Genomic DNA, 27,864 nt, shown 5'->3' on the forward strand with positions numbered 1-27,864 from the left:
TAGGTGGGGGTCAGAGCAAGCACAGGGCACTGAGCATCACTCAGAGGGGACAGGGAGGACGGTTTATTTCTATGCAGCAGTCCCAGGGGATGGAAAGGAGCCCCCAGCATGGCGGTGGTGCCATTGGCACAGTTCGGATCTGAGGGTGCCAGGTGACGCTGTCTCAGATCTGGGTTCGGAAGCACAGGTCGGTCCCCGCCATCTTCTGCACATAGTCCTGGTCAAAGCGCTCGCTCTGGGCCACAGTGAAGTGGTTCTTCCAGTCCCCCGTGGTGCCTGGGGCCGGGCGAGATGGTGTTCAGTGGGGACCGAGGGGACACGATGGGACAGGACCCTGGGGACACTCACCTTTGCGCATGAAGGGGGAGATGCCCACATCCATGAGGTGTATGGGCACCATGGTGTAGTTGGTGGTGGGGTTGTCCTGCATGGCTTTGAAGGAGGTGTGTCGGGTGATGGTGTCAAGTGCTACCTCCGGCAGCTCCTTCCCCAGGAACTGGGCTACCTTGGCGATCTCCTGGCGGGGGTCCTGTGGGACAGAGGCTGATGCTCATCCCCGCATCATCCCCTAGACCCCACATCACCAACAAACTCAGTCCCCTACCTCCTTCAAGTCCTCATAGAAAAGGTAGAGTATGGGGTGATCCTTCCTCCGCTCCCAGTAACCCTTGACATGGTCGTACCAGGAACCAAATGCCACTGTACGGAGAGAGTGGCCAGCGGGGAGTCACTGGGTGACAGTATCCACAGGGTCCCCACCTGCACCCCAGGTGCCCTGTCTCACCTCTGCCGGCCATGAACTCCTCCAGGTACTGGTCCCACGTCCCAGGGTGGGGGTGCAACTTGTTCATCAGGTCAAAGTGGTAGAAGGAGACGGCCACATCCTTGGCATTACGCCCCACATAGATCATCTGCAGAGGGCTCAGTGACACGTGGGGACTCACAAAGTCCCCCCAGGGCAAGTCACCCCTTTATCTCTGCTGCGTCCCTCCAGGTGTGTCCCCTCCAACCCATTACCTTGCAGCGATTTTCCCAGAAGGATTTGGGCAAGATGTGAGCTGGGATGTGAGTCTTGATGATGCGAGGGGATGCCATGGCGTCCAGCAGCTCTGTGCCTGCAAAGGAGGTTCCTCCTGCTGCCGGTGGGATGCCCCCAACCCCAAATCCCAAGCTTCATCCCCATCCAGCACTCTCTGCCCTGCACCACATCCCCTCTGCTACCTGCTGGCATTTCCCCAGGGGCGGCGAACTCCAGCATGGGCACCCGATTCAAGATGAGGTCCCGCTTGCATTTTTCAGGGTCACCTCCTTGCAGGATCATGTCCACGATCTCGCAAAGCCAGGTGGTGCCTGGCAAGAAGCCAGGTGTCCAGCCAGCGCTGTTCTCACCGGAGCCCCATCACGGGCACTGGAGGAACATCCCTATATCCCAGGCTGGGACACTCACCAGATTTGGGGAAGGTGACCACCACGATGTCCTCGGGACGGCTCTGGAAGGTGTCAATCCGCTCCCAGCCCAGAGCAAAGGCACAGACCATGGGAATGCCATGCACTGTGCGCCAGGGCTGCCGCAGGTAGGGGCTCAAATCCGCCATCCTGCTTTTGATTGGGACCTGTTGCAGGGGGGCTGGCAAGCATCACAGGACCACCTCATCCCCAGGGGGTTCCCAAAATCCTTGCTGAGCCCACCTCTCCTGGCCAAGGTGAAGGAAACCATCCCCTGTTTGCTGATATCCTGAGAGGTGGTACCTGCCTCCTGCAGGGATTTTGGGTGTCAGCTGGGGGTACAAAGAGCATGGGGGGGCATGGCTGGCCCAAGGGGCTTCAGGTCGATGCAGGCAGTGGACAGCTTCCCATGTCCAGCCAGCAGCACCGTTCCTTGGGTGTAAAAGTTCACTGGGGCTTTGCTGACTAGAGTTTTGGGTTGCTTTCTGAACAACTTCCAGCCAGGGGGACTGTTCCAGGATTGCACAAAAAGGGGCTCAAAATGTACCCTGCCTGAGCTTCATCTTGAGCTTTCAGGGTAGGAGGGAGGCAGCTCTGAAGGCAGGTCCCTGTACAAGCAATGTGACTCAGACAGCAAGATAAAACCCGGGTGACCCTGGACTCTGGCGGCTGGGGTGCTCCTGACGTGGCCAGGGATGGGCACAGCCAGCCACCACCGTTGCCACCTCCACCACCCTTGGACTCTGGCATGGGCACTCAGTGCCCCGTCCCCCCCTCCTTTTTTTTTGCTCAGGCCTCTGTTGTGCAGCAGCATGGGGAAGCCTTGCTTGGGCTCCTCCAAGCCCCCACCCCCACCCCGTGTCCCCCCATGTCGCACATACAGACCCTTCACTTTTGGGGTGCTGAGCCCCAAACTGTGGTTGGGATCTTCCCGTTACCTGCTTCTTCCTCGGGCGCTCTGGCAGGAAGGAGGTAAAGCTTTGCTTGTGCGGAAGATGGAGGCGTGGGGAGGTGCCTGGGGACGCCCGAGTTCAGGAGACGTCATTAGGGAAGGGAGCCAAGTCAACCCCGGTCCCAGCACTGGAAAGGATCATGGATCAGAATGCAGGGAGAAAATCCCAACCCACGTCCCGGGGGGTTTCAACGTCACCCTGTCCCCAGCCGGGTGCCACCCACCACCCACATGGATGTCCCCAGCTCCTCACAGCAGTGTGCGGCTTGCTAGCAGGATGTGGGGGTGAGGTTTTGGTGACACCCTCCCCCACCAACCACGCACTCAGGGCACTCAAATACAGGTCCAAAGTTTGCAGGATTGTAAAAACACAAACGCAACAGATCTTGTGCTGCCAGGAAAAGGGTTTAAAGGCGACGGTGGTGGTTGAATGTTTCTTAACTGCTTCCTGCTTTGGAGATGCACAGGGGCAGCAGACATGGTAGCCAGGAAGGGGGAACAGCTCGCCTGTTTGCAGCCTTGGGGAAAACATCCCTGATTTGTCCCTGGGGCAGATTTCCCTGTGATGTGGGACACCTCGTGTCAGGTGTTTTGCTTGCAGGGACATGCCCTCCCTTCCTGTCTGTCCATCAGCCAGGAAAAACAGGCTGCATGTGCCAACCCCACACAGGGATTTTTTGGAAAAAGCTCCACTTTGAGCAAAGTCGGGAGCTGAGGAAACTCAGAGATACCCATCAGCATTTAAATAAATGTGTGGAAAGGGTTTAGCAGTCAGATCCAGGTCATATCTCTTTGGGGATGAAACAACCCCACAAGACTGCCTTACTAAAAAGCTTTAAACTCAAAGAACAGGCTGGAAAAATGAGGTGTAACAAGGGCAAATTGGGGCTTAAAGTGCAAATCCTTGGTGCCAACGGTACAGGGACTGGTTTGCTTCAGCCATCTCTGAGCAAGGGCTTGACAGGGAGGTAGCAGGGTGAGTTATCCATCAGGCAAGAATGGTGATAATGCCAGTGGGGAGGTGTTTCTCTTTGCCTTTGCTCCAAAAAAACACGGGCTGATGTGCTCTGTCCTGGGCACAGAGTTTGGGGCGAGCCTGGCCACTGCCTGCCCTGTAAAGAAACGCAGATGCACAAAAGCTCCTGTGCACATGAGGTATTTGGGGCAGAGGGTTTGCTGGTGCTTTGGAATTTTTCCACTTCTCAATGAACTTTGTTCCCTCCAGATGCCTTGGTGGCCTGAGGCTTCTCAGGCCACCAGTGGCTTTTTAAGAGGATGCCCATCCCAGGTAATGCAGAACCAGATAAAAAATCTGATGTGTGCACCCACCCTCCAACCCAACGTGCATGGGGGTGCCCCCAAACAATGCCCAGGATTTGGGGGGTGTTCAGTCCCCCACCCTTCCCCACAAGCAATGGCTTGCCCTTCAGTTATCCCAATTTATTGCAGGGAGAAAAGCGAATCAGTGTGAGGATACTCCATTGGGGGAGGAGTGAGAAGCAGAGCCCCCTCGGATTCGGGGAGACACAAGCCCCCTCACACCTCCACCTGGAAATGGAGGTCAGAACCTGCCATGCACTGCTGGTAGTGCTGGTCGAAATGCTCGTTCTGGGCCATCATGAAGTGGTTCTGCCACTCCCTGGAGATTCCTGGAGGTGAAAAAGCAAGCAGGGGATAACCCTGACACCCCCAAAGTATTTGCAGCTGTGGAATGGGGCTGCAAGACAGTCCAGGGATGCCTCTGCCGCTGTCCAAACCCCAGCTTTCCAGAGGAAGGGGGAGAGGCTGTGGTTCATCAGGAAGGTGGGCATGGTTTCATAGTTGGCAGCAGAGTTCTTCCTCATCTCTTGGAAGGAGCTGCGGTGGAGGACCCTCACCACTGTCCCCTCTGCCACCTCCTTGCCCAGGAACTGCAGGATCTTGTGTACCTCCTGTTGCATGGTCCAGACAGTGCTGTCACCACTCCCATTGCCACTATGGAGGAGCCACCATGGGCCATGGGGAGGGAGGACATGGTCAGAGAGGAACTGGGCAGACTCCACGGCATCCCCCTCTACAAGTACTTTGTGGAGGGTGGCCACAGGTGGAGGCTTTCCAAGCCCAGTCAGATGACCTGCTTATTGCCACCTACCCCAAATCAGGTGAGTGGCCCCCGGGGAGGGGGTGCAAGGTCAGGAATGCGGGTGACGCCAGCCCCTTGCAATGTAGTCCCTCTGCCGCAGGTACAACGTGGCTGAGTGAGATCCTGGACACGACCTACCATGACTGGTCCTGTGAGGTGGTGGACATGGGGAGGTTGCTGAAAAGGCTGTGTAGATGGGACAGCCGGGACACCCTCCCCTCCATCCTGCCCTCACCTTCTTCATATCTTCATAGAAGAGGTAGAGGAGCCGCTTCTCCTGCCTCTTCTCCCACCAGCCCTGCACATGGTCATACCAGGACCCGTAGGCCACTGTGAAATGTGGTCAAGGAGTTAAAAAAACAGGGTGGTAGGTGGCATTCTCCCCACCAGTATTTCAGAGTGGGAACCATGTGGCTCACCTTTGCCAGCCACGAAGGTCTCCAAGAACTAGCCCAGTGTGCCAGGGTCAGGGTGCATCTTGGCCATTTGGTAGAAGTAGTAGTAGGAAACTACTATGTCCTTGGGGTTGCGGGCCAAGTAGATTACCTGGGGACAGCCAAGGATGTGGTTTGGGTGGGTGCAGAGGGGTGCCCCCACTTTGCTACCCATCTGGGGTGAGAGATGGGGTCACCCATGGTGTTACCTTGCAGTCCTTATCCTGGAAGGAAGTTGGGAGGAGCTGGACTGGAAGGTGGGTCTTCACCAGCTGCAGGGATGGGGTTTTACCCAGCAGCGCAACACCTGCAGGCCAGGGGGCTTAGCGGTGTGAGCCCCAGCATCCTCACCCAGCTCAGACCCCTGCCCACCCAACCTAGGGGGGTGGCCAGGCTGGGGTTCTCACCACTTGGTATCCCAGGTGCTTTCCTTTCCAGGAAGGGCAACAGGTTGAAGATGGCATCCCGCCGGCACTTGTCCACATCACCGTCATGGTAGATCATGTCCAGGATCTCACTCAGCCACGTTGTACCTGCGGCACAGGGACTACATTGCAAGGGGCTGGCGTCACCCCCGTTCCTGACCTTGCACCCCCTCCCCGGGGGCCACTCACCTGATTTGGGGTAGGTGGCAATAAGCAGGTCATCTGACTGGGCTTGGAAAGCCTCCACCTGTGGCCAACCCTCCACAAAGTACTTGTAGAGGGGGATGCCGTGGAGTCTGCCCAGCTCCTCTCTGACCATGTCCTCCCTCCCCATGGCCCATGGTGGCTCCTCCCTGGTGGCAATGAGAGCGGTGACAGCACTGTCTGGACCGTGCCTGCAGAAGTGCAGAGACTAAGTGCTGCATTCGGGATGCTTGGAACTGGGCTCATTTGGGCAGTTTTGGGGGTTAAAAAAGGAGACTAAGTCACGTGTTATTATTGATTGAAACTAGGCTCATCTGACCATTGATAGGGGTCAGAAGCAGACACTAAGTCCTGTGTTTTGGGTGCTTGATACGCAACTCATTTGGCCAGTTTCGGGGTCTGGAAACCAGAGCCCACGTCCTGTGGAATCGACTCCCAGCACAAACTCGGTGCTGGGCCAGGCCCATGGTGCTGTCCCAGGCTGTGACAGCAGAGCCCCAGCTCCGTGTGTTGGGGCTCAGCCTGGAGCCCCCCAGTTTCCTCTGGGGTTGGCAGAGCCCAGGGTTAAGTCCACCCCATATCACAAGTGGTGGAGGTGTTGCTGGTGTCAGTGTGGTGGGTGCTCCATTCCTTGGCACGGTACCACCATGATATTGGTACCGCCCATGTACTAAATCCAAGATGTGAGAGACTGGGAGCACCGCTTCTCCTCCCACCCACCATGTTTCTGACCCCACTTAACCCCCTTTAATGGGTGCCATGGGGTTTTGGGGACACAGGGACAGGTCTGACAAAGGGTCCCCCTCCACCATCTCCCCTACCAGTACCCGCCAGGGTCCCGTGGACGCTGGTCAGCAGCGCTGCTCACCAGGGAGCCTCAGTGCACTCCCGCCCTTCTGCCTCTCCCCAGCTTCATTTTGGTAATGGTTAATGAAGGCCAGCTCAGACAAGGAGGATGGGGAGCAGGTTTAAAGGGCCAACAGTCGAGTGTGGGGGGGCTTTTGGGGTGGATATCTCCTGGGGAGACATCGAGGGTAGCTGGTAGAGCCTGGGGGACAACACTGACCCCCGTGCCAGTTAGGTGTGGACATGGGATGGCATGGGGAGCTTAGACGGAAGCCTTGTTGTGGGCAGAAACATGGGCCCGTGTCCGGGCGGGTGACAGTGGGGCGAGGGCAGCCGGGATGTAGCAGACGACGCCTGGCGGGTCGCGCCCGGGCGCCACGATAGTGTCAGCGCTGCCGCCCCGCTCTACCCCGCGCTGCCGCTCCGTGTCCGCCAGGCGGCGTCACTGTGCGGGGCCCTGAACCCGCAGTCACGTGACTCGGCAGCGGCACGTGCGCGGCCGTCCCGGGACTTCAAAGTCCCCGCCCGGGGCCGCCACTACTGCGGGAGGATGTGCAGAGGTGGTAGTGGGGCTGGCGGAGAGTGGGGTTCCGGCTGCCGGGTCCTGCTCGGCGGGGGCTCTGCCCGGCCCGGGGTCCTCGAGAACCGGCTCCGGGCCGGTGCGGGGGTGCCGCTGTGCTGGAAACCGGCTGTAGCTGCACCGGGACCGGGCGGTTCGTTTTTTCGGGGCGTATCCGGCCGCGGGTCTCACGGCCCCGGCGCGGGGCGAACGCAGCCGGCGGGCGGAACCGCGGGCGGCACTGTCTCCCGGCCGCTTTAAGCAGCCCGGCGATCAGTTTGTTTTCCCTCCTTCGGTTTCCTCTCCCCGGCTTTTGTCCGCAGCGGCTGCCAGGAGGATAGCGCCGCGCCTCGGCCCGGCGCTGGCTCTGCCGCAGCCGGAGGAGCTGGAAGCGGTGACTGCGGGAGCTGCTGCTGGGGGAACTGCTTTCTACTGGGGCTCAGCCCTTAGGCTGCCCCGGCGGGGTCGTGGGGCAGCTGTGAGCCCTTCGCGGAGCCGGGCTTGGACCGAAGCGCCCTTTTTTCAGCTCCCGAGTGCTGCGGCAGGAGCCGAGGCTCATCCTGGCGCCGGGCCTGGAGCTCGGGCCCGAGGCGGCGAGCGCCGGGGGCCGGCGGCGGGGAGGACGTGGGCGGTGAGCACGTCCAAAGCTGGGAGGCTGACCCCGTGAATGCCAGAACAAAAAAAAAAACCTCCTTCCTGTAGTCCCCAGATCTCCTTGGCTTTCACTGTTCTTTGGATTTTAATTTTAAGCATTTTTCAAGTTGTGAGGGGCATTGTAGGACCTGTATCTTTCTCTGTGTTGGACATATGTCTGTTTATAGCAATTTTTTAAAGCAGTGTTTTTTCTTCGAAGAAAACAGTATAAGACTCAGGCAGGCGGGTCTGTGCTTGGGATTTCGCCCCTCGGCGTGCTGCAGGCCCGAAAGGGGCGTCCCGTCTCCCGGCAGGGCTGCAGGCTGTTAGGGGTGCAGGGACGGGGCCGCGGTTCCCATCCCCGCAGCCCCCCGTGAGCCGGGGTCGGGCTGGGGGTGTGGCCGGGGAGGCCGGAGCGGGCACTGGGGCAGGCCGGCCCAGACCAGCTGACACCGCTGAGGCTGTTGGGGACCCCGGTTGTTTCTGCCCCAGCTCGGTCTGTGGGACTAGTTTGTGCTCCTGTTCGTGAGGATTTGCATTCGTTTTTTGATGGCTTGGGTGCCCGTGCTTTTTTGGGTTTTGCACCCTCGGTTTTTGGGTTTGTGAACCTGTGTTTTTTTTGGTTTTGCAACTCTTGTTTTATGGTTTGTGCCCCCGTTTTTGTTGGTTTTGCACCCGTGTTTTTTGGGTTTATGCACCTATTGTGTTTTGGTGTGTGTGCCCTTTTATTTGTTGTGTGCCCTTTTATTTGTTGTGTGCCCTCATTTGTTTCACATGAAGCTTGTAGGAGGCTCCAGTTTAGTTTTGGCTCCAGTTCTTCTCTGTACCAGTTTCACTTCTCTGGTTTCTTTCAGGTCCAGCTTATGGGCAGCTCCAGCCTGTGGATGCTTCAGGCTTGTTTAAGGCTCCAGTTCAAGGATGATTCCAGCTCCTCTTCAGCTTCAGTTCCTTCTCGTTCCAGTTGTTATGCAGCTCCAGCTCTTTTCAGTTTGTGCTTATTCCTATGAGCTTGGCCATTGGCCAGATCATAAATCAATCACTGTCACAACTTCCATATGAACTGTCAAACACTGAATAAATAGGGCAACAAAGATGATTAAGGGAGTGGAGCATCTCCCTTATGAGGAAAGGCTGAGGGAGCTGGGGCTCCTTAGCTTGGAGGTGACAGAGGGGTGACCTTATTAATGTTTACAAATATATAAAAGGTGACTGTCACAAGGATGGAGCCAGGCTCTTCTTGGTGACAGCCAGTGGTAGGACAAGGGGATCAGACTGGAACACAAGAGGTTCCACTTAAATTTGAGAAGAAACTTCTTCTCAGTGAGGGTATAAGAACACTGAACAGGCTGCCCAGGGAGGTTGTGGAGTCTTCTTCTCTGGAGACATTCAAAACCTGACTGACACATTCCTGTGTAACCTCATCTAGGTGTTCCTGCTACGGCAGGGGGATTGGACTAGATGAACTTTTGAAGTGCCTTCCAATCCCTAATATTCTGTGATTCTGTGAAATATGAACTAAATAATAACTAGTCCAGTAGTTGAACATTCTTTGAATAAAAAGGGGGGGAAATAACTTTTTATGCCAGAAACTAAGTCAAACACTTAATTCAGCCTGGTGCATGCCAGCATCCAAAGATTCAGTGGCCAGGCTGACCAGATCCCCCACTCTGGAGGGGGTCCCCCTGCCTGCTGCCCACCCAGCTCCAGCCACCTGCTTCTGCCCACCTCCCTCCCCACACCCTCCCATCCCCTACCCAATTGGGCAACCTGGCCACAGGGATTGGGTTTCTGTTCCTGAGCCGAAAACCCAGTCCTTGAGCTCTGCTCCAGGCCCAGGAGCCCCTTTCCCAACCTCAACAACGCAGCGCTTGGGCCACGTTCTCAGGCCTAAGAAATGCCCGGCTCGCTCGGTGCTGCTTAACCCCAGCACTGGGACACGGGGCTCCACTTCCACGAGCACCTATGGACCTCACAGCCCCCTTACCGAAGACGCGTGTGGTGTCGGGCACGGGCCGGGAGCCCCGGCGGTGTCGGGCCCCGTGTGGCCGCGGGCGGCTCGGGCGGGAACGGTGAGCACCAGGCTCCAGTCTTGAGGGCCCTATTCACCCCCGGCGCCCCCCGCCCCGTCGCTGCTGCTCCGTGGAGCCGCCCGGGCACCGCCTGCACTTGCCCTCCCGCCTCCGCTCCCTCCTCCCCGAGAGCCCGGAGCTCCCGGCGAAGGACCGGGCCGGTCTCCCCGCCCGCGGGGCCTCCACTGCACCGCGGGGCCGCAGCCCCGCCCTGAGACCCAGCTCCGCCCGCCCCTGCGCCGCAGAAAGAACGAGGAAACAGGGATGGCGTCCGCCAGGATACTAAACTCCTCGCCCCGCCCCGCGCAGGCACCCTGGGCCCCGCCCGGCGGGAGGAGGCTCTCCTGGGGCGGAGTTTGGGGAGCGGGGCCGTGGTCAGAGGGGTTCGACCCGTCGGCCGCAGGGTCCCAGCGCCCGCCTGCCCAGCACCGCCCCGGCCCCTGCGGGCAAACCCCGGCGAGGGGGGCACTGATCGGCCCCGCTGAGCCGGGCTCTCCGGCCCCCGCGGGTTTCTGTGTCTCCCCAAGATGAGAGCGAGTCCCCGCGGGCAGGGCGGGCCGGGCATCCCTCCCCGCGGAGCTCCGGGGCGTCCTTGCCCGGTTGTGCTCGGCGCGGGGTTCCGCTGTCCCCCGCTCCTCTCCGGTGGTCCTGGTGTCGGCCCGTTCCCGCGCTCAGGATAGCACAAAGTCGGAGCAGGCAGAGCCCCCCGGGGGTCCCCGGTGTCCCTCCTCACGGCCCCCGTACAGGCCGAGGGGTCCGTCAGCTCCCCGGCTCTGCCTCAGCCAGGGGACACCAGCCGGTCCCCGCCAGCCCCATGGGACAGCCGGGGCCAGGCCGGGTCCCCAAGCCAGTCCCGCAGCAGCGAGTTGCCGGGACAGGATCCGGACGCCGCCGGCTCTGGGGTCCCGGACGCCGCACGGTGAGGTAGGGCGCGGCAGCGCCCATGGGACCCCCCGGCCCCCGAACCGCAGCGTCTCCCCGAGTTCCACCATTCGCTCCTGGCCCCCTCGGTTTCCCCGCCGGCGACTCCCCCGGGACACCCGGGGCTCCGCTTCCTGCTGCTTTTTTGCCCTGTTTCCTCCAAAAAGGAGGTTCTGCGGCCACTCCGCTCCTCGTTGTGTCCCTGGCTTTTTTTTTTTTTTAGACACTCTTGTCAGTTTCTCTGGCTGTGAAGTACAGCACAAACCTCGCGAACTCTCTAAAATACGTCTTAAAATAAAGTGACTAAAGTTGTCATTTAAAAGGAGAAAAAATACTGACCAGATGCTATCCCAGTATATGAACTGAGGAGGTGAAGTCACTGTGGTTAAAATGGAGCGATGATCTTTGAATTAACCCCGGTTCCTCCTCTCATGTGCCTGAGAACAGCCTGTGGCAAGCCCAGCAGAAATCTTCGGTGCTTCAGTCCACAATAAGCCTTGCTAATCATTCTTCTTTCAAACCTAACACAGATAACTGAGGCTGCCAGTCATATTTGGGCTTTTGCTTGTACTCGAGCCCCTGGAAGCCCAATATGCTATTTAAACACCCCCTCAAAGGTCCTCAGGACTTTTTGTTGTCCCTCAGCAGGGACCACTGAGAGCCCAGGGTGGAAAGGATCCTGCCATTTCCCCTGCCAACGTGAGACTAATATGACAGTTCCTCTTTTGCATGGAGTTGCATGTGAACATTGAAATGTGAAAGCTAAAAAGCAAGAATTACAATCACCAAGGGCTCTTTCCTCCATTACCAACCAGCTGGGGGATGCTCTGCAGGGGAGGCTGGGGACATCTGTTTGAACACCTCGGCCAAACTTAATTCATGAGGATCTCCTGAAAAAACAATGGAGCTGCCCTTGGCTGGTCCATCCACAGGTGAGGAATGCCAGGTCAGCACCTCAGCACCATCCAGGTCCCTCGAAATGATGCTCAGTATTTCTATTCCCATAGTGTTTTGAAGTCTTCTTAATGTGCATCTTCCTTAGGAAGAAAAAGATGCAAACCGAGAAAGAACTGCCAGATTTCAGTTCTTAAGGCAGCATGGCAAATGTAACCTGGGTTGCATGACACCTGTACATGTAATAACCGTTGCAAATGAAAGTTTAATTCTAGCAACAGGTGGGTTACAGTATCCTCGAGCTTTATTTTTTGTCTTGCCTCTGATCATTCCTAAACAAAAATGTTTGGGATAATTCTGTAGGTATCACACTAAGTGACACAATTAAAAGGAAAAAGGTAATTAAAAAGGTTTGGAAAGGTGGAGACACAGCAGAAGTGAGGTCTGCTTGAAGGGGCCCAGGGCCGCAAAACCTAGAACCAGCGGTTCCTTGGAGCTTGGTGTTTTCACCCAAGCAGGACTTTAATGGACATCAGTCACCTCTAAAAAGCTTTTTTTTAACTGAGGGTTTCAACCCTTCTGCTCATTTCTGTGTCACCCCCAGCCTGGGACACCCCAAAAGCGATGGCTTACACTTCTCAGTCCTGCTTAAGAAAACTGGGCATCCCAAAGTATGGTTTAGGAGGGGCACCCTTTACATGCACCTCTGCCATAAAATAACTGCGTATGAAAACAGTACTTTTCCCTTTAAAAAAACTTGAGGTGATTTTTCTCCTTATTTATGCTATTTTTGCTCCAGCAGCAAAGGCACTGAATTTATGTCACCACAAACCAACAGCACTTAGTGCCACATGGGGGTGAGTGTGTCCATGTGGTTTTAAGTCTGTGTGGTTTTAAGCTCCTTCGCTATTTTCGTCCCTGGATGGGGAGAAGAGTAGCAATGGAGCTGCTGGGCTGCTGGCTGAGGATGCTGGAGGAAAAAAGACAGAAAAATCCCCAAACCACTTAAGACACAATTATTATGATGAGGGCTGGCATACTCTACTCCGACACACTGTGTCACATAAGGTTAAGTACATCTGCATCGCGTTTGTGCAGATATCAGATGAACTACACAGGGTTTACAGGGCACGAGACAGTGATACTGGGCTGAACTGGAGAAAGCAGGATGCAGTGGGGAGGCTGAGCAACACTTACATATTCATTTTTTTGGTAAATCAAAAGTTTTCAGATGAAAAATCTAGAGGGTTGTTTATGTCACCTAGAAAAAAAAAAAGTAAAAAAAAAAGTATTTTCTGTATTAAAGAAAATGCTTTTTGTGAAAAAAAGTTTTCACCACTTTCTTCATGCTCGTCTGTATGAGTGACTTTTCTCTTGTGATTTTTCCATAATCCAGCTCATTGCAAGGAGAGAGGGACATCTACACAGATATTTGACTCTGCAAAGAGTCAAATAAGATGATAAAAATCATCAAAGGGTAAAAATTCATCACCATTGAAGCAAAATACTGAAGATCACAGACTTAATCTGGCCTAGGAATAATTCATACCTGTATTTGCTATACACTTTGGAGGGAAGAGCAGTATGTCACAGAAGGTATTTGTGTTGTTTTTTTTTAATTAGAAGTGGGACACAGAAGTCAAAAGTCTCAGGTTCTGTGCTATAAGTTACTAAGCTCTTATTTTAACTTGAATTGTGTTGCCCACCTCAGTTGCATAAAGTAGGAGAAATTCTTACCTGTATTGTCAAAGCGTCTCCAGGCTTTTCTGGGTAATGCTTGAAAAAAGGCATGGAAATTTTTGAATGAAAATTCTATAACACAAAAATTCAAGGTATCCAGCAGGGGGATTGGACTAGATGATCTTTTGAGGTCTCTTCCAATCCCAAACATACTGTGATACTGTGATCAGAATTAAAACGGAACAAGAGGAAAAGCAAATTTGTGTAAATAAACATTTTATCTAGTTTGCCATGGGGAGCAGGGAGGATACTCACCTAAAAATGAGCTTATAGGTTATTGGTGACTTCACGGAGATTCTCATTTATTACAATTCTCCGGAGAGGTGTCACCCCAAGCGTGACATCTCTATATGAGCTGATAGATGGACTTTTGAAATCTGTATCAGTCTGATAAAGAGTTACAGGAGCTTTTTTATTTCAGTTTGGGCTGTGAAGATACACCTTTGCTTTTCTCTGCACAACTAGTCACTAAATTCCACCAGTAATTAATATTAGGCCCTCTCTCATCTGTGGCTGCAAAAATTATAATGCAGGTAATTTGGCCTGATCAGGGGTGGGGGGAGGATATGTGTGTGTATTTTCTGGTCTTTGTTTTACTTGGTGGTCTTTTCTGCTCTTAATTTCTTTGGTTCCGGCATTTAAAGGGGTAAGACTGTTGTGAGCTTTAAATCAATCCTTAGATTTTTTTTTTTTTTTAATAATTAATTTGCAAATCCATTAAGTGTATCATATGTTATTTGCTTTTCAGTGGGAGGCATTGTTAAGAATTATACTTTTAAAAAGAAGAAAAGAGAGCAGACTTTTTAGAATCCTCCAGCAAGCACAAAAACAGACAATATTAATAGTACTCTGCTTGTCTTAATACAAAGCCATTTTATCACTGTGTTTCAAACTAATCAAATGGGTATTTCCCCTCTTCCTCTGCTTTCCTACTTCATTTATCTCTGGCCCTGGTAAATGCTGATAATAAGGAGAAAAGAGCTCCTGGATATTTCAGAATGTCGGTATTAACAAATACTCCCCAAGGAGTAAATTAGGGCCCCCTTTATACTCTCCAAACAATCTTTCAGTTATTGCTCATATTGTTGTTTTTCCTTGACATTTTGCAGTTCTGTTATTTCAAATGTTTGCTTCAACACAGCTGCAATCACCTGCTAACCACACAACTTTTTTTTTTGCACTACCTTTTTTTATCAAAAGAAGGAGGCATGTGGGCATGTGCTTGGCATTGGCCAATATCCAGGGAAATAATTGTCCGAGAGTGAAGTGGAAGGTCACCATAAAAGCAATTCAGGCTGTGTTTAGAAGGTAACTTTGTCTCAGTCATTTTAAAGAATCTTTACCTGAATGCTATCCATTGTTATTTATCGTGCAGGGCTATATTAAAATATTAAATTATCTTTCTCAGAGTTTTTCTGTTTCATTCAGCATATACTGGAAAGTTCTAATTAGAATGGGGGAAAAAAAGAGATAATGAAAATTGTGCTGCATTCATCTCAGCTGCATCAAGCAAATGCTGAAAATCTAGAACAAGTGAGATTGCCAGCGGGGCATATCTGCTGTTCAGCTTCACCAGAAGTGAAAATGCAGCAGTAACACATAAGTGCTATATAAATAGAAAAAGAAATAATAAAAATAGAAATAATAGAAATAGAAACAGAAATAACAGAAATAGCAATAGCAATAGCAATAGTAATAGAAATAGAAATAGAGGAGGTAAAAAATATGCCAGACTCTTCAAGTACAACCTTGTATGTGCTCAAGTTACCTGGATGTAAAAAAAAAAAAAAAAGGCAGTAAAACATTTCCTCTCAGTAACACAGGGATTGATGTATTCACGTTTGAGGTACTGAGGTGCTTTGGTGGCGGATGATGTGTTGGTCCCCAAGAAATCCCCAGCAGGGATTCTCTAAATTAGTCCCTTTGTATCCCTGACCCCAGTCAGACATTTTGGAGCTGAACTCAGCTCCAGCATGGCTGAAAGGAACATGAGGAGCAGGATGGTGAGTCTCCTGGTATCCCTGCACCAGGGTACAAGTCTGTCACCAACCAGGCACTGCCAGCGGCTCCCAGATCATGTTATAAAATCACAGAAAGACAGCAGCACTTTCCCTTCCAGGATTAATAGAGCTGCACCCAAATCATCATCCCATGTCTGAACCAGTCGTGCTGCTCCCCAGCTCCTCAGAAGGGTCATTCAAGAGCTGCTGTGTTCTCTAATGTGGGACACGCACCACGCTGTATAACTAGGGACTTGGGCAGACTTTTAAAAAGTTTTTTTTTTCATATAAGCCTGTTATAAGTGCCTCAAAGCCCGTTGAATTAATAGACATTTGCCCCTGTAGCTCTGTGCCCGGTAACTGCATCCACAGAGCTCTTTGCCACCCAGTGGTATGGTGGCACATCAATATTTGTCACCTGTTATTTATGGATGAGAAGGTGACTTTGGGAGACACCAGATCTGCTGTAATCAGCTGAAACTCTTTGCCAGATTCCTTCTTGCTGCACCACTTGATGGCACATGTGCATTAGCACGCTGCAACAAGGCAGTCCTGTCCAAAATTGTTCCACTTCATTTGTTTTGTACCATGAATATACCTGTTTAATGGATTAAAGGAATCTAACACTGTACTATTGAGTAGGAATAAGCAGGGCATACAAAATTATTATACAAAGGAAGCCCCGTAATTTATAATTTTCATATTTTCCCCTCCTTTCAGTAAGCTGGGTAAGAAACTTGCCTTTGCCTTACTGAGCCTTTTGTTCCAGGGACAGCAGATGTCCCTTGCAAGGTGTTTAGGTGAGGTTCTTAGGGACGTGGTTTAGTGCTAGAGTTAGGTTAGGTTGTGGTTGGACTTGATGATCCTGAATGATTCTGTGATTCTATGAAATACCTCTGGAAAAGGCTGGGCATACACCTGAGAGTGGGATTGTACCCTCCACTTGGCACATCAGCTCATTGGAGGCTGTAGCACCATGGTCTTGCAACTGGCTGGATTCCACCTGCTGGTGAGAGGCGTTCTGCAGAGCTGCTGGAGAGAATGGCAAATGAAAATCACACTGCCTCTCTGTTTCCTCTCTGAAACAGAGACTACTTTGCCAGTCTTTGGTAAACCACTTCTACCACACAGCTGCTGCATAGAGGACAAGGGCTGGCCTGCTAAGCTGCCTAGAGAGCAAAAGGAGATTGGTAGGTGCCAGGCATGGCAGGAGAGGGAGGAACTCTGCTTCAGTTGCCTGCTTGACCTCATCCCCAGAAGCTGCATTTTAAACAGCAAAATAATATTTGGCTATTTAGACATCAATTGGATAGAGAGGATGCCCATGGATTGGGCTGCAGCAGCAGGTTTGCAGTGTGCTGCCTGGGGAAGGAGCACAATTCCTCAGTCATCTTTGCTCCTGCAGTGCCAAGTTTCATTGAGGTAAGACTGAGTGGGTGTCATGGTCCATTCAGTGGTGGGCTCGTGATAGTTCATTTACTTTGATCTTGAAGCACAAAATTAAGGCAACCAAAATGCCAAAGGGGTTACAATTCTATCAAGAAATGTTACTTTATTATTTTCCCTGTAAAGCGGCACACGATAGAGAAAGTGGAGAAAAAGGAAAGGGGGAAAGAGGGCTGGCTACCACCACAAGTCCAAAGGTGTTCCTATGGTCCCAGGTCCCATAGGCAGCATCCTGCTGGTCCTCTGTTGTGATCTGTGGTCCTTTGGTGGGGAGATCTCAACGATATCCAGTTGGGAACCATCTTTTACGCTTCTTCACCCCTCCTCTCTCCCATGGATTGAGGCCAATCTCCGCCTTTGTTTCGCAATCCAGGCTTAACTGTGCAGGCCCAAAGAGTCCCCGTTTCGCTTGCCAGAACCCGTCTGCGCCTGCGCCACCCTGCATTCAGGGGTCTCTTACTTGTCCGCTGGGTGACCTCAAGACCCTCCGCGAGCCTCTGCACATGCTCTTCTTCGTTGGCCTTAGTAAGAGGGATGAGGTGGGGGCAAGTTTGGCTGAGGCAGCAGGTGAAATCCATCTTCTGGACAGCAGCTATTGTTACCTGTAGCCCTAGGTCAGAGAGACCTGTACAACACAATACTTTTCTTCAGGCCTCTCTCCAAGTCCTTGTACAATTCTTTCTATCAGGGCATCTGTTCTCCTTTCTATCAGGGCATCTGTTCTCCAAGTCCCTGATGGCGATGTTCAGGCAAATACTGTTCTTTGAATCGACTCTTACAGCAGCGAGCTGAAATTATTTAGAGATAGGGCATGATTCAGAAAAGGGCAAGGAAAGCAGTAGGCCTGTTGGTGATCCCTGTAGAGGTTTACCAAACTGGGCTCTTCGTAAGGGAAAGCTAGCAGCCACTGATGTAAATTCATTGCTCTGCCTCCTTCTTTGCTCTGCTAGAGTTTGCCACAGGTAATGTTTTTTAAATTAATACATTATTTGAGAGAAAGCGGTAATGGATTAGAGCTAGAGTGTTTTCTACTCCCACTTCACACATTGTTTTAAAGAGTCTTGCATTGACTGATGTTGGCAACGTTGTGGATGGTTTCTTACACAGGTGTTAAGGCTGCAGTTACCTCATGCTATTTTGTGGAAGTAAAGCAAGCTGCAATACAGCTAGACCCAGCATCCATGTTATTGTTTTATCCACCAGCAGAAAAGCAACGGGAACTGTCCTCAAATCATCTCTTATTCTGGAGAACAGTAAAGATGGCTGCACAGCCAGGGTCCATTTTTTATGAGATGTTATTTGATTCTTTGAATTTGATTTCTTCTATTTAAAGCACAAACCTGTGAAAAAGAAATCAAAGAAAATTTTATTTCAGAAACACCTGAATGCAATATATTTAAACCAAAATATTTCCCTCACTTGGCAGCTGCTCCAGGGGACCATAACATTCTTGTTGCCAGCAACAAGGTCCACAAAGCAGTGAGGGAGCCCCCAGGGTGTCTGTCTCCTGGGCATTGCTGCAGTACATGCCATTTCAGAGCAGCTCGAAACTTCCGATTCTTCCATCCCAGCTTTCTCATGTGAACACTGGAATATTTAAGAGCCCTGTGTCCAGCTCTGGTTCAGGGTTTTCAGGATATTGTTTTAGAGGCTGAAGCAGAGTGTGGTCAGGTTTTGCACCTTGAGTTCGTTAATTTATCACCCAGGAACACAGAAGAGTATCCAAGAAATCAAAATCTCAAAGTAACTGGACAAGACTGAAATGTTTCTGCATTACTTACTGTAGGCTTTAAAAAATTATTTAGATCAGAATATGCAGGCCACAAACTGGGAACATGTCTTAGATATATCAGGCATAGATTTTATTTTCCCTGAGATTTATAAAACAAACCAGTTACCTCCAAACACACCACAGTAGCATTCTCCCCTCTGAATAATTCCAACTCATACCTAGCAGGACTGACTTTGATTTTAAAAGTAATTCTGAAGAATGATTTAATTTGGGTTTTCCTTTGCAAGTGCCTAGGCTGCAAGTATCTGACGAAAATATTCCCAAGGCAGAGGTTACTACTGACGGTCCCTGTGCTCCTACTGCAAATTATTCACCTTTGTGTATTGTAGAGTGTGATAAAAACATTGGGAGTGATCTGAATATTTGTTTGTAATAACATTGTACATCTAATTCCCCTCTTCCTGGTGACATTCTCAGATGTGTAAAGTGACTGTCTCTTTTCCAACCCTTTCTGTACAGCTTCAAGAAGTCCTTCCAGCAATTCCTTACTGACTTATAGTAAGTATGATAGACTGATTAGACTAAGAGTTGGCCTAGATTGTTACTTACAAGCTTTCCTACTAATTTAGATGCATACAATACAGAGTGTAACAACCACACAATTACACATACTATCTTTCTTAGAAATTGCCCAGCAGGGGTGGATGACCCCCATTCAAATTTTCTGTTGAAAATTAAAATTATATGAGCAGAAATACAGTTTCAGCTTTCCTCTGTTTTTTCCACAGCTGAGGAATATGTTTGTAAGCCTCAGGACACATTCATGTGCCTCTGAACTTGCCTCTTTGTGTGTGTGTGTGTGTGTGTGTGTGTGTAAGAATTTGGCTGCAGAGCGCTACACAATAAGACTCTGAGATATAATGGTACTGATCTCTGTTGATGTCAAGAAAAGTCTTGCAAATGCCATAGGACTGAGTTCTGAATAATTTGGGGGGGCATTCATATAGTTTCAGAAATTTCAAGGCAAAATCGTAGTCTTAAGGATAATAATTTTACTGACTCCAAAGTGTAAAACTGCTGGATATTCTGTTCTTCAGATGATGCTTGAATATATATATTTTTTTGTTTCTCAGACTAGAATGTTAGTAAGCCAGCTAGCAAGCCTGCTTTAGATTGATTTAACCTGGAACAATATCTTTCATATAATCAGGTTATTTCATGACTGAGGTACAGGACATCTTTGTTATTATATTTCATCTTCTGGTAGTTTTAATTTTGGTTCCAGGCACAGATGAAACAACACACTTCCAGCAGAAAATCTGATGAGCCTGATAGAGTGTAAACTGGGACTTGAATATCTAATCCTGACTAACATACATGTGCTCATCTGTGCACACCTTCCCAGATGAGCTTGGCTTATGCTCCTGACCACTATACCGGTGCGGGTGCAGGGTGCCCAGGTTACCACCCACTATATAGAAGAACCAGATCTAAGCTATCAACCACAGCATAGACAACTACAGGAAACTAATCAATAATGTAGAGGGTTTTTTTTATCCTGCTTTTCTGTTCCTTATATACCGTCTGTCATTTCAGTGATTGTCCTTGTCTGCTTTTTAATCACATCTTTGTGATGGTTACCTGGTCAATTGCTTTCAATTGCTCTGAAAAGACTAAATACTTTCTTCTCTCTCCTGGAACACTTTTACCTATTCTTTACATTTTCAAGCTGCTTCTTTGAGGCAAAATCACTCCAGACAGTTCTCAAAAGGTCAGCTCCATTTTATTTTTAAAAATGTAATATTTTTTGTCCACCTATTTCCCAACAGTTATTTAACACTTCATTTCACACACACCACACACACACACACACACACACACACACACCCACACACACACACCCCGCGATTCAGGCCTGCCTTGGTTGTTTCTGTTATATTTCAGACAAGGGAGTGCTGCTGAAAATCTCTGGTCACTTCTGAGGTTGCACTGAGAGTGGGTTGTGATGTGTTCGTCAGATGCAAATGGAACTCATAGAATAAGTTCTCTTCATGTATTCTGGGATTTCTGGGCCCTGGAAACATTTTACTTGTGGTCTACACAGGTGACCCAGAAACAAATTGCCTTCAGTTGCTCATGCACAGACACACACATTGATACCTCTATATCACCAGACAAGTATATAGTTGGGTCTTAGTTTTAAGTCCAGTTGCTTTTAAAAGAATGACAGGTTTGAACATTTTGGGGTAACTCTTGCTTTTGTTGAGGTACATGGAACTCATTTGTTTAAGGTAAAATAAACTTTCCTCCGCATAGCATATAACAGCGTAGTGTATTAGGCAAACAAAAATCCACTTCTAAGTCAGAAATTAATTCATTTAAGGACCTAAGGAGAGGGAAACAACTTGAGGAGGTATAAGGTTGCTGTGGTCTGTGTGTTTGTAATAGCTCCACTATGGTATTTTCAGTGCCTAGGAGCTGGATTTCCCTGCTGGTTTCCCAAGGGCTGGCACGGCTAGACTTCAGGAGCAGATTTGGCAGATAATGGGCTTTTTTCCTTCCTCCTCTTCCTCTTCAGTCAAATGTGAATTCTCAGCATCTAATGTAATGCTCTCTGCTTGTTCTTTTAAGTCTGTAGGGTTTCAAGGCAGGTATGAGTTTGCCTGAAATTCCATCATGGCAGCTTCTGGATTTGATGAGTACTACTGACACAGATTGAGACATCATGAAGGGAATCCCAGCCACACACTGAAAATGTGAATTCTCTGTCATGCTAATGTTAATGTTCTTTCTCCTGATGGCATCCTTTTACTTCTTACCCCACCTGCACCTCAAACTCCCACACTTGAGAGGCTTCCTTTGTGCATGGTTAGTCACTGCTTCTTCCTGCCAAAATAACCCTACCAACATTTTTCTTGTTAGCATGTCTGCGAGGCCCCTGAAATTCTCTCTGACTTGCTTTGTTTGACCATTTCATCCCTTTTGATTTCTTTCCTCATTCTTTGCCTTTAGAAAGTATTCATCGCAGGGCTTGAGAAAGTGAGGAGAGATCAGGGAAAGTTTAATGTGCCCTTTCTGTTTATTAATGGTAGGTATTTTTTTTTTTTTTTTTCAAAAAGCTGTGCTCAATACTAAGCCATTTCAGTGTAGCTTTAGAAATTGTGCAGCTTTTGTGAATTTTGCTTTGCAGTTTCTTGGTAAAGCAAAGCTACATCCAGCAGAACTGAGATTACTGTAATGAAAACATTTTGTTGTGAGACTGAAATTTTACCAGTCGTGTGGTTTTGAAGGCAACTTATGACAATAAACACACTGCAGAGCTATGCAGCCTTACAGAATGAAAAAAAAAATCCCACAATTAACTTACAGAATATTTAATTTCAAATATTATGAAAATTTGTTCTCAGCTCTCTCCCAAGGAGGAGCCTTGGGTGTTTAAGCTGACTCACAAACAGTTGTTGAGCTGTGAACAGACAGAAAGGATGGACATGAGTAATAACATAACAGCAGTAGTCTCAGTGCCAGACTCCAGAAAATTAATTGCATCCTTAGAAGATACAGGTGGAATTTGTATTAAGATTTTTTTGAATTCAAACATCTTTTTCTCAAAGGGGCTGGATGCTTTTGCAGAGGTAGACCTTCCAAACTTGGGGAACGTGATCTCACACTCTCCTTATAGTGGAGGAAAGGTGGTTTAAGACACAATGCAAGCAGCTGATCTGAGAGAACTGGAGATTTCTGACCATTGCAAGTCACTTCAGTGTGACTGAATGTAACAGCAGCTTTGCTTCAAAGGAAGTCTTAGGTACCGATATTCTTATCACATCTTAACTACAAACTACAACAAAGTACATAGTTAATTAAAATATTCAGACAGGCTGCATGCAGGAAAAATTGCTGTATTTAGTAATAGTTTTGTCTGGTTATGTTTTAGAAAATAGATGGGAAAATAAAGTGAGAGGAATGTGTTAGAAAAAAATTCTGCACCTTTCTGAACAGAATTTGCAAGGAGGTCTCACAGCAGCAAGAAAAGATTCAGCCAGTGAATACAGGTAGTGAGGAGAGGGAGAGCTAATTAAGGAAATATCTGACATTATCAAGTATTTAACCATCAAACGTGCTCGGAGAAGGGTAATGGTCACCATGCCAGACCCAGCACCTCTCCAGGTGGGAAGCTGCCAGCAGCGCTTGGTTTTGCTGACATTACATCGCCATCTGGTGACTTGCCGGGGAGAACAGCCCTTAAGCCCGCTATTAGCCTCTTCGGCCACTACAAGGACAGTCCCGCCTCTGCACCGTCACCACCGTGCTAACAAGAAGCCCTTTGCAAACTCCAGCACGGCTCCATCCACGCAGCCGAACCCGTACAAACCCCCTTCTGCCACGGCTGCAGCCGGAGGCAGAGCGAGCTATGGAGAAATGTCGCTAAAATGCTGGTGATTAACTGTCCGAGAAGGATTATAAATATTACCTTTGGCTTAGAGGGTGATGATCTTGGGCTCAAACTGGTGCTGTGTTTACTGTCCTGTCTTCCTAATTCTAGGATCCTCTGTCCTATATGACTTGCTGTGCTCAACATTGCCTTCTCAGGTTTTTTAATTTCACAGCTTTACTTCAAGAATAAATGGGTTTTCCTCTCTTACTGCTGGAACACCAAGGAATGGAGAAGACATATCAAAGACAGAACAAAATAGCTATTCAGGAGGGAGACTAGAAAGTCCCTTTTCTCCTTCTTTCAATTATCTCTTAACAGCAGCTCCTGCTAGGCAAAGTTTCAAGAGCAAAATCACCAGGCCTGTGCAAAAATCAATTAGGGCAGTTTTGTGAAAATATGTGATCTAAATCCCCTAATATTAATGGGAGGAGAAACTGTCATTCGAGCTATATACTGATCTATGACTCTCACTATTTTGCTGTTGTTGGATCATTTACTCATAGTAGTTTTCTTTTGCAGAGACTGAATATGTTATTGCATGACAGTGCCATAGTGTGGCACGAGGCTTGAAGCTGGGACTTCAGCCCTCGCTTGGAGAAACAGCGCTGCTGCTGACAGAGATCAACTGGTAGATTACTTGGCCTTTAAAAGTCTGCACATATGACAACAAACAGGAAGGCTGCAGTTTTCCTGGCCTTAAACTTACCTTCGGGTGAGCACAAGTATTTGTGCAGTTGAGTGATAGGCAAGACTTGAGGAGCTGGAGAACAGCCCGGCCAACAAAGCCAAAAAATAGGTTTGTTTTTCAACCTGCTCAGTACCCCAGTATATTCACAGAAAAGCTTGTGCTAGCACAAGAAAGAAGCATAGAAATAAATGATCAAGGAGAAGGGCAGGACTGTGTCTTTTAACGGCTATGTTTGCTTAAGGAGGCTGAAATTGTTACAGCCAAAGGTCAGTCATCTGCAAAGGTTTTGAGTCACTGCATAGCCCAGCTTGATTTCGTCTCCTTTAGAACATGCAGCTTAGACTGCTAATGCTGTTAGGGAATTTTAAATTTGGATACTAGGTTCAAGAGGTAACCCTGAGTAAAGTTTGGGGCAAAATGATCAGACTGGCTGACACACCATCACTGAACACTATTAGTTGTATTCTAGTCTTTGTCAGCTTAACAATGCACAGAGAACCAGGATCCTTGCAAGGCTCAGCTTTGCCAGCTAGTGCAACTGAAATGGGAGCAGGCTGGTACACACTATGATTTGCTTTTGGCAACTGGCTCTTAAGGCCATGAAATCTTGGCTCATTTTTCTTGCAGGAATGTGTTAGGAAAGGATTACAAGGATATTTCCTCATTGCTTGAGGCCCATGTGTGTGCTCTTCAGGGAAACCACACAGCTCTGTAGGACTCGCAAATGCCATACTAAGCTGCAAATCACTTAAGCTCAGAGCCATTTTTTGAGCTCCATGGAGAAGCTGAGGAAGGCGAGCCACATATATGTCAAGGCAGGTGAGACAGACATGACCTTAGAAGACAGCAGACCAGCACTGTCATCAGAACATTGAGTTGGATGCATTGCGTGGTCCAAAACACAGCATTTGAAGAAGGCTGTGCCTGAGCTACTTGGTCATTAGCATCTTTGTATGACTGCTGCCCCTTAGCAAAACGAGACTTGGATCTCCCCAGATGTTGTCACTTTTTCACACATTACGACAAAGCATGAGATTTCTACTAATACTTCTGCTTGCCTGAACAAAGCTATCCTAGTGAATGGCAAATAAACAGATAGAACATAATAAAGAAAAGATTTTGTAAAACCATTAGCACTAAGCTTGAATTTTAAGAAATGTAAAAATGAGAAAAGGCAGACTACTAATTCCATCCAAATTACTGGCCTTATTTCTATTCTAACAGTCTATTTTAACTCCATTTAATCACAACATTGCCTGAATTAGCTCACTGAAATGTAATCTTATTAGAGGTCCACAAGGTTGCATTTAATCTAGCTGATTATGCAAGTGCATCTCTGAGTAGTTGGTTCTGTGTTGTTGCTGCTCCTAATGAATTGCCTGTGCTTCAAAATTCACCACATAAAAGTTATTACCTAGCTTATTCTGTCTTGTTCTGGTGCTCTGCACACACTAGTCATTTTTTCTTTATTTGAAGTCTTCCGTAAGCATTCCATTGCTAACAAGCCATCAAAACAGTTTGTTTCTTCACTCTCCCTCTCTTGATAACCTCCCTGATGAAGAATGCCTGACTTGGTAGCTCCACAGCTCTATTTGCGGAAGGAAATCACAGCTGCAAGACAGGCTTTGCAGTGGTTTCACTTTGCTTCAATACTGGATTAGTTCTTACATTACTCCCTATTAAGACAAGTAATTGTTTATCGAGAGCAGCTTTAATAGCAATGCTAAGGTTTTCACTCTGCTTTTGCCTGTATGTTGAAAGTCACTCAGCTGTGAAAGATTAAACTTCCACCTGGGGACTTGTGCCAAGGGAAAAGGAGGTCACCCCTTGCAAATGGACAAAAAAAGCATTTTATGCAGCAATTGCTGGTTTGGTACAAGAGTTAAAAATCAGGACAATGGAGCTATGGTTTGTCAGAAAAAAAGGAAATGTGGAATGAACAAATAATTTTAGCCTGGTTGTAAGGAGGTTGCAACCTCCCTGAAGCCGCTGTAATTACACCAGGGCTGAATTGAGCTGTGCTGTCTTCAACGAAAAAAAACTGTATCTAGGAAGAATAAAAAGCATAAGTATTTGATACAGCCTTTTGAAAGTGCATTAGCTGAACAGTGACATCTTTAGCCAACCCACTCTCCAGCACCTAATGTCACAGAAAGCTAGAAAAGTGAGATGTATCGATCTTTCTGCTGTCCTCTTCACTGTTTGTCTATTTTACTTTCCTTTATCAGGGAAAGAAACACTTTACTTCAACCTGCCCAGAAAAGGCTCAACTCTGTGAGGGGGGATTAGTGGGGTGAATTTAGAGCTGTGCAGTAGAAATCAGAGATGTTAGTATACATTTTCCAGATGTTTGGTCCCTGGGTGTTTAAGGCAGCATTTGCTGTGGCAGTTCTAAAGCTGTTCCAGATACATCTGACAGGATGAAGAGTTTTAAAAGGTTAAATGACAGCTTGCAATCAATGGAAAGCAGAAAAGGGAAAGGACTGTGGTGAATGGGCTGATGTCGAACCTCAAAGTCCATCTCCAGCTACCGGTGTGAGATAGCCTAAGCTGCTCAGGGTTTCCTCACATCTCAGGGGAATTTTGCTCATAAAATGCTGCCAGAGTGACACTTGGTGCACACTTTGGTCCCTTGGTAAAATGAGGCACTTCTTAGCAGCATTTAAACTGCCCGATAGTTGTGTGCCAAGATATACCAACACTTGTGACCACCAGGATGACTTGTACTCCTGTGCATGGTGGTTGTGTGGCATTAAAGTACATTTCAAGTGCTTTTTTCCATCTGTCAAGTTGAGCTTGACCATGAAGCCATGGAGCCTTACAGCTGTTGCTAAAATGGTATGAACTTAGAAGTGGAACTCTATGACATAAAACTGCTTGAGGGCTTGTAATTTTCTTGTCATTCAAACAGATGTCTAATACTAAAGAATGTGTAACAATTTCATAGGATCTGTGTGAGCCACCTTAGGATATTTTGACTTCTAGATTATAGACATACTGGTGATGAGAATAAGCAGCAAAACCTGTTTTCCACCATGTTTGACTTACCCAGAGCTCCAGGACAAGGCCACATCATGCCCTGAAAGCCTTTTTAAAATGGTAAGCATAGGAAAGAGTTTTTTGATGCAAAAAGGGTGTGTGTTGCAATGTTGATACAGGTGTTTATTGTATACATGGGAGAAAGAGGCAGTTATGGGCATTTATTTAGCCTGCAACAGTAGGAAAGGATGCATGGTAAGAAAGTAATATCTGTTTTTCTTCAGCTGCTTCATATGAAATGTATTTGAGATGTTGTAATCAAGCTTCTTCAGAGGTTCTACCTTGTTTAAATTTTTGCTTTTGGCTTTGTATAGATACACAGTGAAAATCCTGTCTCCTTTTCTCATAACTGAGAAGGCTGTTAGAATGAATGCAGTGATACGATATTTGCTATAAACTGCCTCTGAGATCACAGTCTCATGAAAACCTTACTGACTCAGAGATTCTCCCTGCCTTTGGGACGGCATTGGATGTGAGTGGACAGGACAGAGGTTGGAAGAGGGAGTTTCTGCTGTGCTCTTTACAGAGAAGCAGCAAGTGGACACAATAATAACAGTAATAATGTAACTGAGCCACAAATCTCAGAGTGAGTGAGGCTGGAAGGGACGTCTGGAGGTCATTTGGTCCAGCCTTCCCGCTCAAGCAGGGCCACCTGGAGCAGGCTGCCTAGCACCATGCCCAGTTGGCTTTTGAGTATATCAAAGGATGGAGACTCCACAGTCTCTCTGGGCAGCTGTGCCTGTGCCCAGTCACTGTCACACTAAAATAAGCCAGCAAACTTAGCTTCTACACACTGGGTCAGATACTTAACTGGGACCATCCTTGCAGTCAATACAGTGTGCGGTCCACTCTTCTGTCCCGTGCTGAAAACTTACCTTACTCTCCCACGTAATTCAGAGTCCTTTCAAGATGCTGAATCTGCCATTCCCCTTTGTCTTAGGGACTGCCCCTGGCTGACAAGACAGATGGATGTTTTCAGAGTGGGAGAGCACTTACATGTTTTTTCCCCTTTTCCTACATGTTTTTGAAAAAGGCCCTGAAAATCATGACCCAATCTCTGTGTGGCACACTGTGGTGCCACCTGGGGAAATCAGCTTTCCAGACATTCAGTTTCATGCTGAGTCCCAAGGGTGCCACCAGCAAATCAAAATGACTACAGTTCATGACCATGCTGCAGCTCCCATATTCTCTTTCCAAGCACGTTCTACAGAGGCAGGAATGTATCTGTGGTCTGATTTATTGCCATATGACAGACCCACCAGGGAAATGCATTTGCAGG

General features: G+C 48.6%; 1 protein-coding gene, 2 long non-coding RNA genes and 1 pseudogene across 8 annotated transcripts; 1 reads left to right on the top strand and 3 right to left on the bottom strand.

The window, feature by feature from the left end:
- Positions 1 to 40: 40 nt before the first annotated feature.
- LOC102090609 (sulfotransferase 1B1) lies at positions 41 to 2,660 on the bottom strand. Of its 6 annotated transcripts, none has more exons than XM_065061647.1 (9): positions 2,630 to 2,660; positions 2,385 to 2,526; positions 1,448 to 1,596; positions 1,222 to 1,350; positions 1,018 to 1,115; positions 785 to 911; positions 605 to 699; positions 349 to 529; positions 41 to 276 (listed from the first exon to the last, which is right to left on the bottom strand). In XM_065061647.1, exons 2-9 carry the CDS (start codon positions 2,489 to 2,491, stop codon positions 164 to 166), a joined length of 999 nt encoding a protein of 332 aa, XP_064917719.1. In that variant the 5' UTR covers positions 2,492 to 2,526; positions 2,630 to 2,660; the 3' UTR covers positions 41 to 163. The 6 variants fall into 6 exon arrangements, with proteins under 6 accessions (XP_064917719.1, XP_064917717.1, XP_021156086.1 ...); XM_065061645.1 differs by having other exon boundaries at positions 1,448 to 1,599; positions 2,630 to 2,655; XM_021300411.2 differs by lacking the exon at positions 2,630 to 2,660 and having other exon boundaries at positions 1,448 to 1,599; positions 2,385 to 2,543.
- A 122-nt stretch (positions 2,661 to 2,782) lies between these two features.
- LOC110365866 (sulfotransferase 1B1-like) lies at positions 2,783 to 5,740 on the bottom strand (annotated as a pseudogene).
- Positions 5,741 to 6,997: 1,257 nt separating this feature from the next.
- On the top strand, positions 6,998 to 8,717 carry LOC110365868 (uncharacterized). Its single transcript, XR_002425767.2, has 2 exons — positions 6,998 to 7,619; positions 8,476 to 8,717. It is a non-coding gene; the product is annotated as an uncharacterized LOC110365868 (long non-coding RNA).
- Positions 8,336 to 10,318, bottom strand: LOC110365867 (uncharacterized). Its single transcript, XR_002425766.2, has 2 exons — positions 9,606 to 10,318; positions 8,336 to 8,629 (listed from the first exon to the last, which is right to left on the bottom strand). It is a non-coding gene; the product is annotated as an uncharacterized LOC110365867 (long non-coding RNA).
- Positions 10,319 to 27,864: the final 17,546 nt, after the last annotated feature.

Source organism: Columba livia, chromosome 4, assembly GCF_036013475.1.
Source record: "Columba livia isolate bColLiv1 breed racing homer chromosome 4, bColLiv1.pat.W.v2, whole genome shotgun sequence".
In the NCBI taxonomy this organism is placed as follows: Eukaryota; Metazoa; Chordata; class Aves; order Columbiformes; family Columbidae; genus Columba; species Columba livia.